Source organism: Uloborus diversus, chromosome 8 (genome assembly GCF_026930045.1).
Source record: "Uloborus diversus isolate 005 chromosome 8, Udiv.v.3.1, whole genome shotgun sequence".
NCBI classification, from domain to species: domain Eukaryota; kingdom Metazoa; phylum Arthropoda; class Arachnida; order Araneae; family Uloboridae; genus Uloborus; species Uloborus diversus.
Genome location: NC_072738.1, coordinates 29819930 through 29836616, shown reverse-complemented (window position 1 = coordinate 29836616; position 16687 = coordinate 29819930). Strand labels below are relative to the sequence as shown.

At 31.7% G+C, this 16687-nt stretch overlaps 1 protein-coding gene across 1 annotated transcript in view; it reads left to right on the top strand.

Moving 5' to 3' along the window:
- The first annotated feature begins 4721 nt into the window (after window positions 1-4721).
- LOC129227355 (importin subunit alpha-1-like) overlaps window positions 4722-16687 on the top strand; it is a 41783-nt gene continuing 29817 nt past the window's right edge. Inside the window, exons 1-4 of the mRNA XM_054861902.1 lie at window positions 4722-4805; window positions 5183-5252; window positions 8426-8554; window positions 12054-12235. Coding sequence (XP_054717877.1) covers window positions 5199-5252; window positions 8426-8554; window positions 12054-12235 — 365 coding nt within the window. The 5' untranslated portion in view covers window positions 4722-4805; window positions 5183-5198. The remainder of the gene's footprint in view (window positions 4806-5182; window positions 5253-8425; window positions 8555-12053; window positions 12236-16687) is intronic.

Sequence of the window (16687 nt, the reverse complement as noted above, 5' to 3'; positions counted from 1 at the left end):
GAATTTAGACTTTGCATGACATTTACTTTATTAAAGTCTGCTGCAAAGTCTTAATTTTGCTGGTAATAATGCTTTAACTGGACCTTTCAATGAGCAAGAACAACCATTAGAATCTTTGAAATGGTGGGTCTATGCTTTGTAGCCAGAAATCAGTTTTAAGTTCATCTGATGCACAAACTTCCTGTGAATATAAGTATAAAAATAATTATTTCAATGTGGCCCGAAGTTGAATGTTCAATTTGTATTCATAACACAGCTGGCTTAAAAAAAATCTGTGTATTATTCTATTTTAAAACAAATTCTTGCTGTTATTATACCAAGAATGAATATGCTTCTCTAAGTTATTACTGTAGTTAGCTCAGTACTCTAAAGTTTTTCCTGGTGCAAAAGTTTCATAAATGTCAAAAGAAAAACATTTACAAAACTTCTTTGGCATGCTGGCATTAAAAGTTGGAGATCACTATCTGTAATTTTATGGTGTAAGAAATTAGGGGTATGAGGAAAGTAGAAATTAAGCAAAGTATTCTAGTGAGGGGAATCAAAAGAAAATGAGCATTAAATCAACATTGCATTTTAAGTAAAAGGTATAAGCAACACTTAAGTGTATAATAGTAGTGGTATATATGCTTTATGTTATTGATATGTTTCAAAAATTCTGTCAAAGCAATGACATATATAGTTTTTTCAATTATGTATTTAAATATTAAATATCAAAGCTATAGTTAAAAGAGAAAATGATTGTCTTTCTTTGGGTCAAATATATTTTTCTTGTACTTTAATTTATTGTTTTCTACAAAAGCACTATATTAGTAGTTAATGGTAAAAATAATATAGTAGTTTGGTAACAAGTTTAGTATGATAGTCATTAGGCATGTATTTTCCGTATGGATTTTAAAAAGATCATCCTTTCAAATTAACAGAGGAGTAATTTTAAGCTATATTCATATTTCAATGTCAAGAACATTTGAGCAAGAGCATTACAAATATTCGCACCATGTTGAATAAGTGCTGAAAAGCATGTGGAGACATTCCTCAATTTATCATACCATCCAATTTTTAAGAATGTTTTATTCTGGATTTGGTTATATGCTGTAATTGTGTTTTTCAGTGTTAGCATTTAAACAACACACATTACAATTATAAGTGGGTAATTTTGCTTCTAAATTAAAATAAAACCACAGCATTATATTTTGCATATGCTTCACACTTAGCAGGTTTTATTTTTAATACAATCAATGTAATTGACGTTCGATTTTAACAAATTTACTGTAGTACATTCGTCCCTCGTATAACACGGTACTTGCACAACACGGTTTCGATATTACACAGTACGAAACTTCAATTTAATACTTCATGGTTTTGATATAACACGAAAGTTATCTTTAATAAAGAAGACATTTCTTTTTTGTTTAATACATTCTGTTAATGTTTGATAACTCTAATGAGGTTTTACTTTGTTTTTCATGAAACTTGGTTTCGATATAACACAATAGACATGCTTTGATTTACATTATTTCCAAGTCTCGTATAACACGGTTTCGATACAACACGATACATATTGACATGATTTTTACTATGTACATGATAAATTAGTGTAAAAAATATGTTAATAAGTTTAAAAAAGTCTCGTATAACACGATTTCGATACTACACGGAACGAATACGAGAGACGCCTGTATATTTACAAGAAAATTATTCAGCTTTATATATTAAATAGTTTTATAAAGAATTGTTATTTAACTTTATGTTTCCATAGAGTTTTATTAAGAGTTTGTCAAATTTTAATCTATTCAGAATTCTATCATGTATCATATAAAACACATTACTTGGAAAATTCTTTTCTATTTTAAACAAGTGTTATCGTTTTTTTTTCTCCTTAATCCGTTTGCTATATGAACATTTTTCTGTATTAAACGTTTTTTTTTTAATTACTAAAAATTCATAGTTTTGATTTTTTTTTTTTTAAATGAAGGCTGTTTTGAGTGTACAAGCACCTGACAGGCTCGTCATTTCAAAAAAATAACCAAGGGAACGATGCGGAAATTACTTAGTTTCTATAGCAGGACAAAATCAAGACTAGGGGATTTTTAAACGGGGAGGGTGGGGGTGCACCCCTAGTCACGTTAATTTAATGTCTGTTAATCATGGAGTAGGAGAGGATAGGATTTTTTTTAGTTTGTCAGTTTGAACATACATTTGCCCTTTGTATACTTATATGTATATATTATATAAATTGGGCTAAGTAAATAACTTAATGAAGTAGTAACTTGCTCCTTGCCTTTTCGCTGCAATAAATTAATAAATAATAGTTTAACGTAACAAATCGGTGGGTAGCCTTAAGTCCAGGTAGGTTTGCGTTTTCTTTGAAGTGGAAGGGGGGAAAAATTCTAACATATTCTCTATTAGGGGGCAGCACAATCAGAAATATTTTTCTGCGGTCCTTCATTTCGAAATTTGACATGGAGGGAGGGGTGTGTGCACTCAATGGGAATTGACTTGGGGAAAACAACGAAAAACACGCCCGCTATCCACTTATAACTAATAAAAAGCATTATTTTTCCAAAGTAAGGGGGACTTTCGACCTTCCTCCCTTCCGTCCACATGGAGGGGGGGGGGGCAAGTGGGGCTCTAGCCCCACCTTGGAAATTAGAACTTCCTTGCTTTTAGTACTTTTTTTCTAGCAAGAAAGTAAAAACATTTCTCCAGCCATTAATGAATAAATTATTAAAAATGTCAAATTTTAATAACTCTAATCTGTACTGCAATCGGTTTCTATGCGGAAAGTATCTTACTAAACCATGGAAAAAATACCTGACCTCCTCCCCCCTTAAAATTTTGCTTATGCGCGCCCATGACCCGAACCCCCTAAATGACGACGGACTTACTTGTGGCTTATTAGCAATCTTCGTGTTTTCATAAGCACTCAAGGATTAGTGAGGATTGGTTGAGACTCAATGAAGGTGCTCCCCCCCCCCCCATCCCAAAGCCCAATATCTAAGGTTGTGCTTCTGTTTTTGGGCGTCCACTGATGTCCTGTGAATTTCTTCATTTGCAAGGAAATACTACTTTTGCTATTTACTCACGTTCTTAATAAGTCATACATATCATTTTATTACCAATCGCTGAACTCTCAATATTTATTGCCACAGTATCCAACTATTTATTGCTGCTTTTTCCAAAGCTTATGCATAACGGCATGGGGTTGGAAAAGCGATATACAGTTCATTTTGACACAAAAGTTAATATTGTTTCTCTTGAAAGTTGCGCGTATGCTTTATCTATGTTACAAAAAAATAAAAGAGAGAAAATATTAAAATTTTTAATGAACCATTTCTAATGAAAAATGTTACAACTACTATTTTGCAGAAAAAGTTTGCAAAATTACTGCATCTAGGAGTTTTCCCTCCCCTTAAGAGCAAGGGTGCACCCTCTCCAAAATAAGACCCATTAACAGGGAAAATACCACTCGAAATACCCCCCCCCCAAAAAAAAAAAAACAATTTCGATGGTGCAGTGCGCCATGACCTCTCCAAAGGTGGGTACCCCTCTGCATCTATGTGTTTCATAGTTGTCCCCTCCCCCCAATCGGGAGCAGCACCCAGGATACCCCTTGAAATTTCTATGGTACGGTTCGTGCCACGATCCCCCTTGAGTGGGCACTCAAGAGGGTCAATTAATATGTTATCAAAATTAAGGTAGTTAGTACAACGAGGGGGCCTCCGTAGCTCTGTGGTAGAAGCTTCGTCTTCCAAGCCGAAGATCGTGGGTTCGATTCCCGCTTGTGCCTTGAGTGTTGTAAATCTTTCCTGTGTGTGTGTCTGGAGGCAAAGCGCTTGGCACGCAGTCCTCTATCTATGTGAAGCTGTCTAGCTTCTAAATAAATGGATAAATAAAGTGCAACAAGTGGGACTTCAGAGCAGACAGCATGATTGACATTTTTAGGGAGAGGAGGGTTTGGTAAAATTGTCTTTGTCGTGTTCAGGGGATCTCATTTTGGGGATGCATTTGAGGATGAGGGGACGTCATTGTTCTTGAGGGGGAAGAGGAGCATCTCTGATTTAGGAAAGATTTTTTTGGTGCAAATGGAATTTCATAAAAAATGCGAAAAAACTGTAAAGTCATTTAGTTTGTTTTATTATAATTCAAAATATATAACTTTAGAATACAGAACGAACCAGTTTATTTTCTTAAACTAATTTGCATTTAATGATGTTTACCATTCTTGAAAATACCAAATACATGAAAAAAAGTACACTTAAAATCGGAAAGAACATACTCCTTCAGGAAGTGTTTCCAAAAAGGAAAAATAAACTGCAACTGTATTGCTTATGGTATCGCACTTTATTTTTTGGCATCATGTTCGTCATGTTGATAAGACCTCGCCTTGAAATAGATGAAGTCGCCAAAATGGTAACCATGGACCCAGGATCGTTCCTGCATTGACCGACGTGTTATTTTTATTTTAATAAACAAAAAATTTGTTGCCATCTGCCATGACTTTTAATTTTTATAATACTTACGAGTTTTTCGTAGAAGAATTAGTTTGAACTTTCAAAAATTACTTAATATAATTTTGTTGCATCTTTCAATTTTAATGTTACTCATTGATCCTGACTTCAGAGGTTTTTTTTCTAAACCTTTATTAAAATAAACGTTTGAATGAGAAGAAGAGATTTCATGTGTCAGTAATTTTAAATCCACCAATAAAAGCCCCTCTTTTGTTATCTGGCCTCCATTTGACTGTTCGCTTAAAAGACTGCTGTTGTCAAAATTTATATTGTATTTGAACTGTAGGTTCTTTTAAAGTAAGAATTATTTTTCAGAAGTTATTTGAACTTGTTATTTTATCTTTAACACGTATTGGTGGTCATTAAAAGTTGTCATTTTTATTGAGAAATTACATTGACCGCCATTATTGCAATTCAAAGTATTATTCTGTAATAATTAGAAAAAATCGGTTATTTATAGTATATTTTCCAACTGTTTACTTTTTATGTCATGCAAGTACGTGTAAAATGTGTTTTCGTGATGTATAAAAACAATTCAGCTTCTATTCCAGAAAATTTTTCACTGAATTGTGAATGAGCAATACATTGCGTAGTGTGAAAAATTGGTGCACGTTTTTATGGTTTTGTGGCTGTACTTTTCTTCGGATTAATTTTATTCTTCTTGTTTCCTCCAGGTTTTGCTCATACATTATGTATTCACAATCGAGATTGAAATGCTTCAAAAACAAAGGAAGGGATCAAGAAGTAAGTTAAACAGCTTTTTCGACTTGTGGCACTTCTAGGTTCTGGAGAATCTTTCATTGGGGTAGAACAGTGCAATTTGAAGTCAAAGAGTGCGAATCTTCTGTTATTCTGCTAATTTCCACTTATTTAAACATTTTCAATCTATTTTACCCGCATTTCGGAAAATTCATGTGTGGAACAATTTTTTTGAGACATATTAAAACTAACATAAATGACTTGAACTTGAAACCAGCAATACTTAGACTGTTTTGCTCAGCCTTTCTGCACTGCCTAGAAAATCCAATCCAAAAACTTGGTGCATCTTGAAAAACTTATTTCAAGGACTGCAGAAAAATGTGCTTTAATTTTTCTGTTGGGACCTTGTGACATAATTGTCATGAAAAATTTTAAGTGTCATTGCTGTAATTAATTACAAAGGGGGTTAATCATCTATTTGTTACAAGTGTTGTAAGACAGAATTATTTTTGTGTCCTTGAGTATGAGACCTTAACTTTTAGCCGACCAATATAGCATCCAGATGATGAAATGGAACTGAATAAAATTACTTTTCAGTAGCCCCATAGTTGGAAACTAATTTTTAGGGCTTTTAACCCAAGATTACTCGCTCAGGGTATTACATACCCACCTCTTCGCTTTCAAATTTCTCCCCACTTTTTTTTTTTGGCAGTGGAAGATTCCTTGAGTTGCTGACCCATAGGTTATAACCTTGAAGGGGTAGAAACGGTGGGGATATTCTGAAATTAGTTTCTTTGGAATTTACTCCTGTGCGAGTATTTCTGCTACAGTTCTGAACTAAAGCATACGCAATGCTTCCAAAAGACTTGAAATTAAAACTAGGATCTAATGAAAACACTACATCCCTGTTAAAAAAGCAAAGTCAACATACAAAAGCTGTACTGAAAGCCTCAATATAAAAGACGAAAACCAAATTTGTGTGTGAAAAATGTGACAAAAACATTTGCATGGACCATATAGCATGCATTTGCAAAAAAAAGTGTAGAAAATCTTAAAGTATTTTATAACTATACTCTTTTCTCTTATTTGCATGTTCAACCTTTTTGGAAAAAAAATTGAACTCGAAAATACTAAAAAACCTCCTTGTTAATGAGATACTTTATGCGATCACTCCCGTCTGTTTTGATCGCGCAAGCAATCTCGAGTTAAGGAAATAAGTAAGATCTTAGCTTTCAGCCATCTTACATGGGATTCCCTGATATGGCATCCAGATGATGCAATAGAACTGAATAAGATTACTTATCACTGGTTCTGTAGTCTAACTAATTTTATGGGCATTTGAAAATTTGAGGTATGTTCACAGAGGTCTGGCAAAAGGATATTTGGGTCAGTTAATGGACCTTTCACAAAATTCTGATCAACAAAAAAAGACCCTTCATAAAATTACGATCAACCAAAACGGACCTTTCAAACATTATTCATTTAAAGAGCTAATCTGAAATCAAAATAATGCATATTTCAGTGTTTAAGCAGATAATTTTTGGAACCTTTTTTAAATTAAGATTAGGGGGATCAGCTTATACATGGAACTGCTTATTTTGAACAAAACAAAATGTTTGTGCTTTTTTGATAGAAATTAGCAACTTAAATTGGTTTTGTTTATATAATTTTGCTTCTTTTTATCATTGACGAATCAAAATGGCTTGCAGCAATGTTATAGATTTCTCTAAAAAGGCCATCTCTTGCACTGTAAAATTGCCACGAAAGACTTTATTTTTCTTCTCGTTCATGATTAAAGTAGAAAATGGCATATCAAGGAATTGGACTTTGAAGTGTAAATCATAGCTAGGGGAGGGGTGTGAAATGAGATTGCTCTAGGTATTATTTTGGGAAAGAATTACATGGGTTGTGAGTTTTTTATGCTAACAAAGGGTAATTTTGTTTTGGTTATACAGTAAAACCTGTAAAGTTGACCACACGTCTTAAGTTGATTGCATTTTTCATGCACGGAATTAGCCCTTATGATGTAAATCAACCTTTGTAAGTTGACCACCTTTTTAAGGTGACCACTAAAGTAGGGCACCACAAGTGCTCAACTGACACAGGTTTCACTGTACATCCCAAATGCCGTATTTTTCAGTGTGTTAAAACTGTAAGTCTTGTATTATCAGTAATACTTTTATCTTCCCACCTCCGATTTTTTTTTTCTTTATTCCAAATTTTCGGCAAGTATGTTGCTGATTATGAATAATATACATCATCATGTTAAAATGCTATTCTAAATTTATTTCATCGTAATAAACAATTTTGTTAGCAGTTTTTATACTTTTGTTGCTTTTGAATCCTTGTATCCAATATAAGAACCTAACTCTACTCATTTTTGATGCTTATTATGCTTTGCTAGCTGGTAAATAGATTTTTTTTTAAGTTATAGTTCAGAAATTTGAATTCTAATTTAGTGTTTTTTATTAGGGATAAAAAGTTAAACTAAATCATCCGTTTTATTTTATGTTTGGTTTAACTCTGTTGATACATATCAACAATATGTTAATGGTAGACCTTTAAAATGTAATTTTCAATTATTTTAAGTTTTTATTTGATACATATAATGGCTCTATTTAATATTTCTAATATAATAAGGAAAATTTAGAATGTGTAACAGTAAACAGATATTGATACATCAGTGATGCCCATCTCCAGAAGAGCGCTTCCCTGAAAGAGATCCCCCCCCCCCCCGAATATTTTCCCGGAAATGAAGAAAAAGGAAACCAAAATCGCCCACCTAAAAATTCCTATCCCCCCAATTTGTGCCATGACCCCTCCTTCCACCCAATAAATTACTATTCTTATAAATTTTAAATAATTTCATTTTTCATAAAATTATGAGATTTTTTTCACAAACGGACCCTGTGAAAAATCTTGGACAATCCCTGGTTCCTTTTCTGGTAATCCCACGAGCAGAGTAAATGAGACAAAAGCTGCAGGTTGATTTTGGCTTATTGAAACATTTGTTGTTTTTCTTCAAAATTTTATTAAATGAATACGAAAAAAAACTTCATATTAAAAATCTTCAAGATATGTCTGGTCAATTATGTTTTACAATTGGCAGCTCAAAATGTATGAATAATATTCATTTATCGCCTTTCCTTCAGTAAATTTATCTATGTAACTACAAATATTTCAGATATTTTTGTTTTGACTATTTTTTTTCCTTGTAGGCTATGAGGCGTCGTCGTACTGAAGTTAATGTTGAACTTCGTAAGCAAAAGAAAGATGCTGGCCTTTCAAAGCGTAGAAATGTTGATGATACTGATGAACCAGTCAGCCCCTTGCAGCAACAAAACAAGGTAAGTACCTAATACAAACATTCAGGTTTCCATAAAAACTTGAATTTTAGTACCCTTTAAAAAGGATGATTTTCTGATCTGTTTTTGAAAAAAGTGAAATTAATCCAGTTTCATCCTTGTCGACTTTTATTTATTACTCTTAAAATTTAAACATTTTAAGTTTTTTTGCAAGTCAGTGGTAACTTTTTTCACACTTTGAAATCTGATGGCTTCTGTAAAACCTGCATGTATTTCCTTTGTGCGTTATTTTGCCAACTTGAATGTTTTTCATAATGATCTTAAATTTCTATACTTTCTTCCAAACTCATTTCTGAAGAAAAATATCTCGAATTTTCATTGAACTGAATTCTATTTAAAAAAAGAATTGGGAAAGATTACGATCCCCAAATTGAAACCTCTTCATTTCAAATAAGGTTATATTTTGGTTTCAATTTTCTTTTAAAATTGTATTCCATAAAAATTCGGTAAAAAGTTTTCAATATTTCTCTGAATTTTTACCTGTTGCAAGGAAAATCTCACTTGTAGAAAAAAAAACCTTTAGCCTCTTAACATATTTTTTTAAGCTTGGAAGTTAGGTAGTTTTACTTCAAAAAAATAAGAATACAGAATTTTGAATCCTGCTGAATTTTGTATCTTGTAGAAACCTTTAAAAAACCCTACTCATGTTTTAAACTTTTTTTCTTACTTGAATTTTTGTGATTAAATGTTAATACAAAGTGTTCCGAATTTTACACATGAGTCTCCCTAATTTTCAGCTTCAAATGTTAGCAGCACCCTTTAATCAGTAATTTTGTGGTTATTATTTTTAATTATGTTTTATATTAACAGTCGAGAACTAGCACACTCTATTTGTAGCACCCTCTTGAAAATTTCGATCAGTTTTTCACTTTAGTTTGAAATAAAATTTGTCTTCAAAATTATAGATAGTAAGGATGTTACGATATATTATTAACATAAGCGAGTTTTGAGTGTAAAGTTATGCAGAAGTCGGAAAATGTACAGTTTCAAAATCTGTTTTTTTTAGTCATAAGATTTTGGCAATCATATTGTTGATTTTATTGACAAATGTTTTAGCTTTATCAACCATCTGCTTTTGTATTTTTCCATTATTCTTGTTTTCGTGAAATCTAATGTAATCTATTTCAAGGAAATTTATTCAAAATGTGACTTATGAAAATTAATTTAATTTTAGAAAATATAAAATAGATTTTGATTTGCTTTAGTGTGTTATTTGCATTGGAGTTATCTTTGACATTTATAGATTTGAAAATTTTTTGAATAATAACCGAAAATAATTGCGCAAAAGCGATGTACTTTCACTAAAGTAATAGAGAGCCAATCGAGACGTTTTTAGGATATTTCCTGCAAAATCGATTAGACGTTAAACACTAATACTAGAAAATATTTCTGATTTTTTTTTCCTTTATTTTTCCTATTCATGAATCTTAAATTTTAACTCAAAATTTATGTATTTTTTTAAGACTTAATTTTTCCTCCACATAAAAAAGAATAAATCAGTTCCATAAATGTTTCAAAAATGTCTCCCAACTTTTCCAGAATTAAAAAATTTTGTGATTTTGCCCGGTTTTGCAGAGTTTTTTTAGTTTGTTTACAGCTTTAAAGTGGCTGTAGAAAAAGAATCTTGCATTTAAAAGTTCATTGACAACACATTTGATTTAAATTTTCATGTGCTTTTTCATGTCTAAAATGCCTATTTGATTTCTTTTAGTTTATTTTGTTTTGAAATTTCACGAATATAGTATTTTTTAACCCTTAACAGAGGGAGGTGCGGTCTCGCAGACCGCTCAAAAGTTCATCTTAATACCCCTATTTAATTTTTTGTCAGATTGAATGGGTTTTTGTTTTTTGAGCTTTAACACCCCCCCCCCTTGTTTATCAGTATTTTAAGGCAAATGCATCTGGTTTAAATTTCATTGTATTTTTTAGAAGTGGTCTGAGTCCGCACCTCCCTTTCAGTGTTACAATTTTCGGCAGTAGTTAACATGGCTCTTCACGTTAGAACCGCGGATATTAGTCCATTTATCTTATCCGCGTTATGCGGAAGAGATGCAAAATATTCTAAATGAGGTTGAGAATGGTTTGAATTGTTCACAAACGTTAAATAATGATATTCTAGGGACAATAAAAGGCTGAATTATTCCTCGAAATGCAACGTGAAATACTTAGTTAAAAGGCTGTCAAAAATTTCTCGTAACGTGATGTAATCAATTTTCTGGTACTAAAATGTTCTGTATATATTAAAGAACCAAAATGAAATCATTAATAAATAATAGATTTTTTTTTATTACAAGTAGGTTATTTACTGCAGCATATGATTTTCTCAAAATCTTAAGACTGTAGCAAAATTTTCTCGGAAAAGTTATATTTCGATTCAAAAATATTTTTTCCCCATGCTAATGAAAGTTCAAAAAACACCTAAGCAAAATTATAGAAACGTATCTTAATTGCACTATTTTTAAAAAATTGTAAATAGAGCAGTCTCAGAGGCCTCATGTTCCCTGTTGCGCCCTATTTTTTCACCTCCCCTGTTATGGGTTAATAAAATGTTATGAAATGTGCAAAATATAATTGGTAAAAACAACTTTACAAGAAAAAAATAGTAAAGTAAATCAGTTCAGGAAGAAAAGTTTAGCAAAAATTAAAAATGTTGTTTAAAATTATTTCTGTTTCAAAGCAAAGTTTTCTTTGAATATTTTCCTTCTCTAAAATTGATCCTTCTAAAGTTATTAGTCATAGTATCCAAGAAAAAGTTAAGTTTTTAAAACTTATTATCTTGTAGATTTGAAAGTAATTTTAAACTAAAAGTTTTTCTGTTAAAGGAACATCAACCTTGATATAATACTAATCTTCCAAAAGTAGTGTTGTACAAAATTTATCTGTTTGTTTATTTTTTTTTATCTGGATTCTGAAACAATTTTTAAGTTACTCTGAAGTTATCTAGAAAATTTTACTTGTAAAAGCAAAAATGTTCCACTATGGGAAAAATACGATTCAAGTTTCAAACTCATTTCTTTAGTTCTATTTAATCTATTTTTTAAAAAACATGAAATTGATTGAACAAAAGAAAATATGAAGTTAATGTCAAATATTGAAGTTTTCAAATGTTAAAATCTGCAGTAAAATATTATTCAGCTTGTGTTTTTAATTTAAACAAAAGTATACACAGACTTATGCAATATGAATAAGAAAAACAAGAAAGATTTTTATATCGAGTATAAATGTACGGCAAATTTCAGAATTCTTTTACGAGCTTTTATTAAAAACTTTATTTAAGGTAGTGTGTTTGCTCTTGAATATTTTTCTTTGAATTTTTAACCATTTTTGATGAATTTCTGTCCCAGACTTTATAATCTTTAAAAAGTTCTGTGGTATGTGTACAGGTTATTTTCATTTGATAGGTTATTGGTTAGATTGCCTAATTGTTGTTCAAATTTTGGTTTAAATGTTCATTCATTGAATTGACGTTTAATATTTTCAGAGTTCTGTTATGTCTATTGAAGAAATTGTGATGGGTATCAGAAATCCAGATCCTCATATGCAACTCCTTGCTGCTCAAAATGCTAGGAAAATACTATCTAGGGAGAGAAATCCACCAATTGACATTATGATTACTGCTGGAGTTATTCCTTATCTTGTGTCCTTTCTCACACAAAGTGACAAGTAATAAAAAAATTTTTACGTTACATTTTAAGTTTTATGTGTAAAGTTAATGGATATGATAATATTAAGTCTAGATGTGACTATACTCCAGATCAGTGTAAAAAATTAGTATTAAGAAGCATTATGGTGGCTAGTATAAGTTTCTAGGTGCTATTTTTAATGAATCAAATAAAAGTCAAAATATGTTTACTTTTTATTAAACATTGTCGATAGCATTTTTGTGAAATATACAAATTTTTTTAAAAGAAAAATAGTTTGAAAATTACACTTTGCAAATTTCATTCTTGACAATCACAGGTCGAAATGAGTTTGGAAAGAAGAGCTTCAATGTGATCCAAAACTAGAGGCGTCAAATTTGGCACCTAATCCAGGTGTCTGATTAATGTTTTTGATTACAAAATGCATCAAAGGACCACTTATTTCTTAATATTGGTCCCAATTCTGCTGGAATAAAAATAGTGAGGACTTTTTAAAAAAACTTACAATTTTTTTTTCTTAAGTCAAAATTCCTGCTGGATGTAGTTCTTTTAAGAAAACTTGATTTTGAAAATTATTTTTTGCAAATTTATCCTCACTGACAGTCACAGGTCTTAATGAGTCGGGAAAGAAAAGCTTCAATGTGATCCTAAACTTGAGGCATCAGATTTGGCACCTAGATTGGAAATCTATGTGTCAAATCAACATTTTTAATGTAAGAGTGAAGGAGTAACATTTTTAGCTGCAAAACATCAAACGACCATTTTTAACACTGGTCAAGATTCTTCTAGAGTAAAATTTGTTGTGCAAGCTTTCTATTACAAGAAAATTGTAAGAAACTGTGCATGCAAAACAAGAATTAAATCTTTCTGCTTTGTAGCAGATTAGTTCTAGTTTGAAATTACAAAAACTAGTCTAAATTTTCATTCAACCATTAGTTTTCTCTATTCTCATCATCCTGAACCTAATTTAACCATTCTTTTATGTGAAACACATCCTAAGCCTTTCAATGACTGCAAGAATTATCCATCAATGGTGCCTTTTTGTATATTCTCTATCTTCTGTTCAAAATCTCCCATTTCAAAGAGCACCCTTCTCCCGAGGATCAAACTTGTTCTAAATTTCACAGCAAAATTTGCAAAAGGATTTCTGAGGACTTGATGATTGTTTTGTATGTTTGAAAAGTAGTTTTCCAATTCGTAGTCTCCACCAACCTTTTTCTCTTTAGCTCCGAGCTTAAATTAGGTTTAGGCTAGCACTTTCACTAAAATAAGTCTGAAATCTGCTGTTAGAGTTAATAGAGAACTAGAATAAACCTAATGTGTTACTGACAAAAAAAAAAGCTATTTTGAATGACATAAAATGAGAAGTTCCAAGTTAATTGCATTTTAAGTTCAGATCCCATGTAGGCTTTCATTAAAATATTTTCTGAATCATGCTGTACAGCATGTGTCGGCCAGTGTTGCTATTTTGTCCACTTTTTGTAAAAAGTCCGGGACGCCGGAAGACTCTAGACAAAATGAAAAGTAAAAGGATTATACATACATAAACTTATTGTTATGGTGTAATATTAGTATATTCTATTGCATTTTCTATTATGAATTGATCATTTAATTAAAATAGAATCATTTGCTTTGGAATTTCATAAATTTTTTAATTACACATTGGTGCAGTTAATTTTAGATCCTAATTTACTTAAAAGTAATGAAATATAACAAGGCGAATATACTATTGGGCATGATTAGATTATTATATACTAGCCGCCTTCGGCGACCAGCTGGTCCACCTTTTTACGCCATTCGCCTTTTTGCGCCAGGGTTGCCGCCTACGGCGGCTGCTTAGACAATTTAGCGACGGTATTAATCAATGTTTTTCTTTATATACCAACATTATCATTTGCCTTTTTACGCCAATGTTGCCGCCTTCTGCAGCTGCTTAAATAAATTTCGTGGCGATATCAATCAATCTATATCTATCTATATCATTAGTAGTTTGAATAAAATATTTTCTAGACCTATCTTCAGTTCCGTCGTTTGGAATACTTTTAAAGGAGTTGAGGGGAGACACAAACGGTGTACTCTTCATGCAAATTTTGTCGAAAAATAACAAAAAGCACTCTCACTTTTATGTGAAAGCATTGTTTTTTCAAAGTCATGATGTGTGTGTGTGTGGCGGGGGGGGGGGGATTGACACCCCGTTGAAGTTTTTTAAATGACGGGCATGTCTCTTTCTTGCTGTCCATCTACTATATCGACCTCTATATTTGTCTATCTATTTGTCTGTCTGTCTATACGATCTATGCCTATCTACCTCTGACAGTAATTAACAATCTTTTTAATTTATGTAAGTATTAATTCGAAAAAAAAATTTTTTTTCCACTCAATCTCTATCTCTGTATCTACCTAACCTAACCGCCAATCCGTAACAAAAACACAGATCATGCAAAAAATCGCTTCCTTTATTTATTTAATCAAAATAGCCCGCAAAAAAAAAGTCAAGAGAAGGCAAACGATTTCAGTTGGATCACGTGATGAGGTAAGTTAGGAACTCAGCCGGCAAGCGAACAGCTCGCGTTGTGTCCTGCATTAAAAAAATTGTAAAAAAAAAACTATTGCGTATTTTTCAAAACTTTTTTCTTCTGAAGGGGGCGGAATGTTTTCACTATTACCAACTAAAATTTTAGATTTGAGGGTTCAATACTTGCCGCAGGATGGGTTTCGAAAAAAACTAAACCTAGAAAAAAATGTAAAATAAAGGTTTTTTCAAAAATCTATAAAAAATACAAAAATTGCTCTATCTTCAAAATTTTTTCATTCATCATATTTAAAATTAAATTTCCTACACAATAGTACAAAAAATATCCGTCTGGCGCGATTGGTTCGGGATCTGTGAGGTCAAAAGTACTAAAAAGTGCAAAAAAACGCATAAAACATTAAATAACTTTTTTTCTAATAAAAATATCAAAAATCGAAGCCCGAGGTGCACTTTTTCAGCAAAAACTGCACCAGTATACCAAATTTCATCTTTCTAGGCCTTACCGTTTTCCTGGGATGCGCGCCACAAACACACACACACACACAAACATCTTATTTTATTATATGTATAGAAGACAATAGTAGAAAATAAACTCGATGGGAAAGCCAAATGAAATGCTTGGAGACATACATACAAAACAAAGATTTATAGACTAAAAATATTTTATAACTTATATTTTTCGAGTTTATTGATGTCACCCCATAGTAAAATATTTGTACTTGTATATTTTATGGATATGTTAATGTCATACAGATTAAGAAAAATTACTACTTTAGTAGGTTTGCGGGTACTCAGAGCAGTGTATCGGAAGAGGCTGTAATAGGCAGGGTAGATTAGCTTTAAAAGGACCATTAATCTTCATTGGGGGGGGGGGAATAATAAATTGATTAGGGAACAGTCTAGTCAGAGCCTGTTGTTGATCATCACATTTGTATTCGTATTGCAAGAACAGATTTCACTTCATGCCAATATTTCTTTTATTAATATCGAGTAGTTTTTCTTTTTAAATATAAATTACAATGTTTTGAAACTTCAAGCTTTAAACTTTTTATTTATACAGTGAAATCCCGTTACAACAAACTTTAAGGGACTGCAAATTTTATTCGTTGTAACGGGAATTTCGTTGTAATGGAATTCAAATAATGTAGTAGTAGTTATATAGGGACTGAAAATGTAGTTCGTTGAAACGGAAATTTCGTTGTATTGGTATTCCTTGTAACGGAATTTCACTGTACTTTTTAATTTTATAAATGCACTTATTATGGGAAATGAACTTCCACGTCAAGGTAAAAATCATGAAATTTACAGCTGATGTGTTTGTTTTATAAATGCTATTACATCTCTACATAGTATAAAATGAAGTCTCCAAAAAGCGTCTGTGTGTTTGAACTCGCAAAACTCGAACTACCCGACCAATTTTGCTGAAATTTTCAGTTTGTTCCTTTAAGTCCTGAGAAGGTTTGCAGACCAGTTCGAGAACAATTCGATGAATAGTTCTTTTTTTATTCCAAATTAGGCCCAATTTTCAAATTCCCGAATATGGGGGTGAAAAATTACTCGCAAATAGTAATATTATATACCGTTGGAAAGGGAAGAATTTTCCGCGTTCAATGCAATTTGTTTTAATGTTCCAACTAAATTGCAGAGGGAGTTTTTTACGTTTTTAGCTCTAATTTTTTTAGGCTTAGCTGAAATTTAGGCACTGCTTTCTTATTAAATCCATCAATAAAAAGTGAAGGAATTGTTCCACAGTTTTCTTTTTTATAGCATTGGGAAAAAGCTGCTTTTTTCACCCTAGATCTAACTCGACCTAAGGTCAATAGTTTAACCCTCTATCTCCATTAGAATAAAGTTACTAGCGAATTAAATGAAGTTGAAAAATCTGTTCTTTATTCAAGTTTTTAACCATTTTATTTTGCGTTTCCATGGTAACGCTTTTTG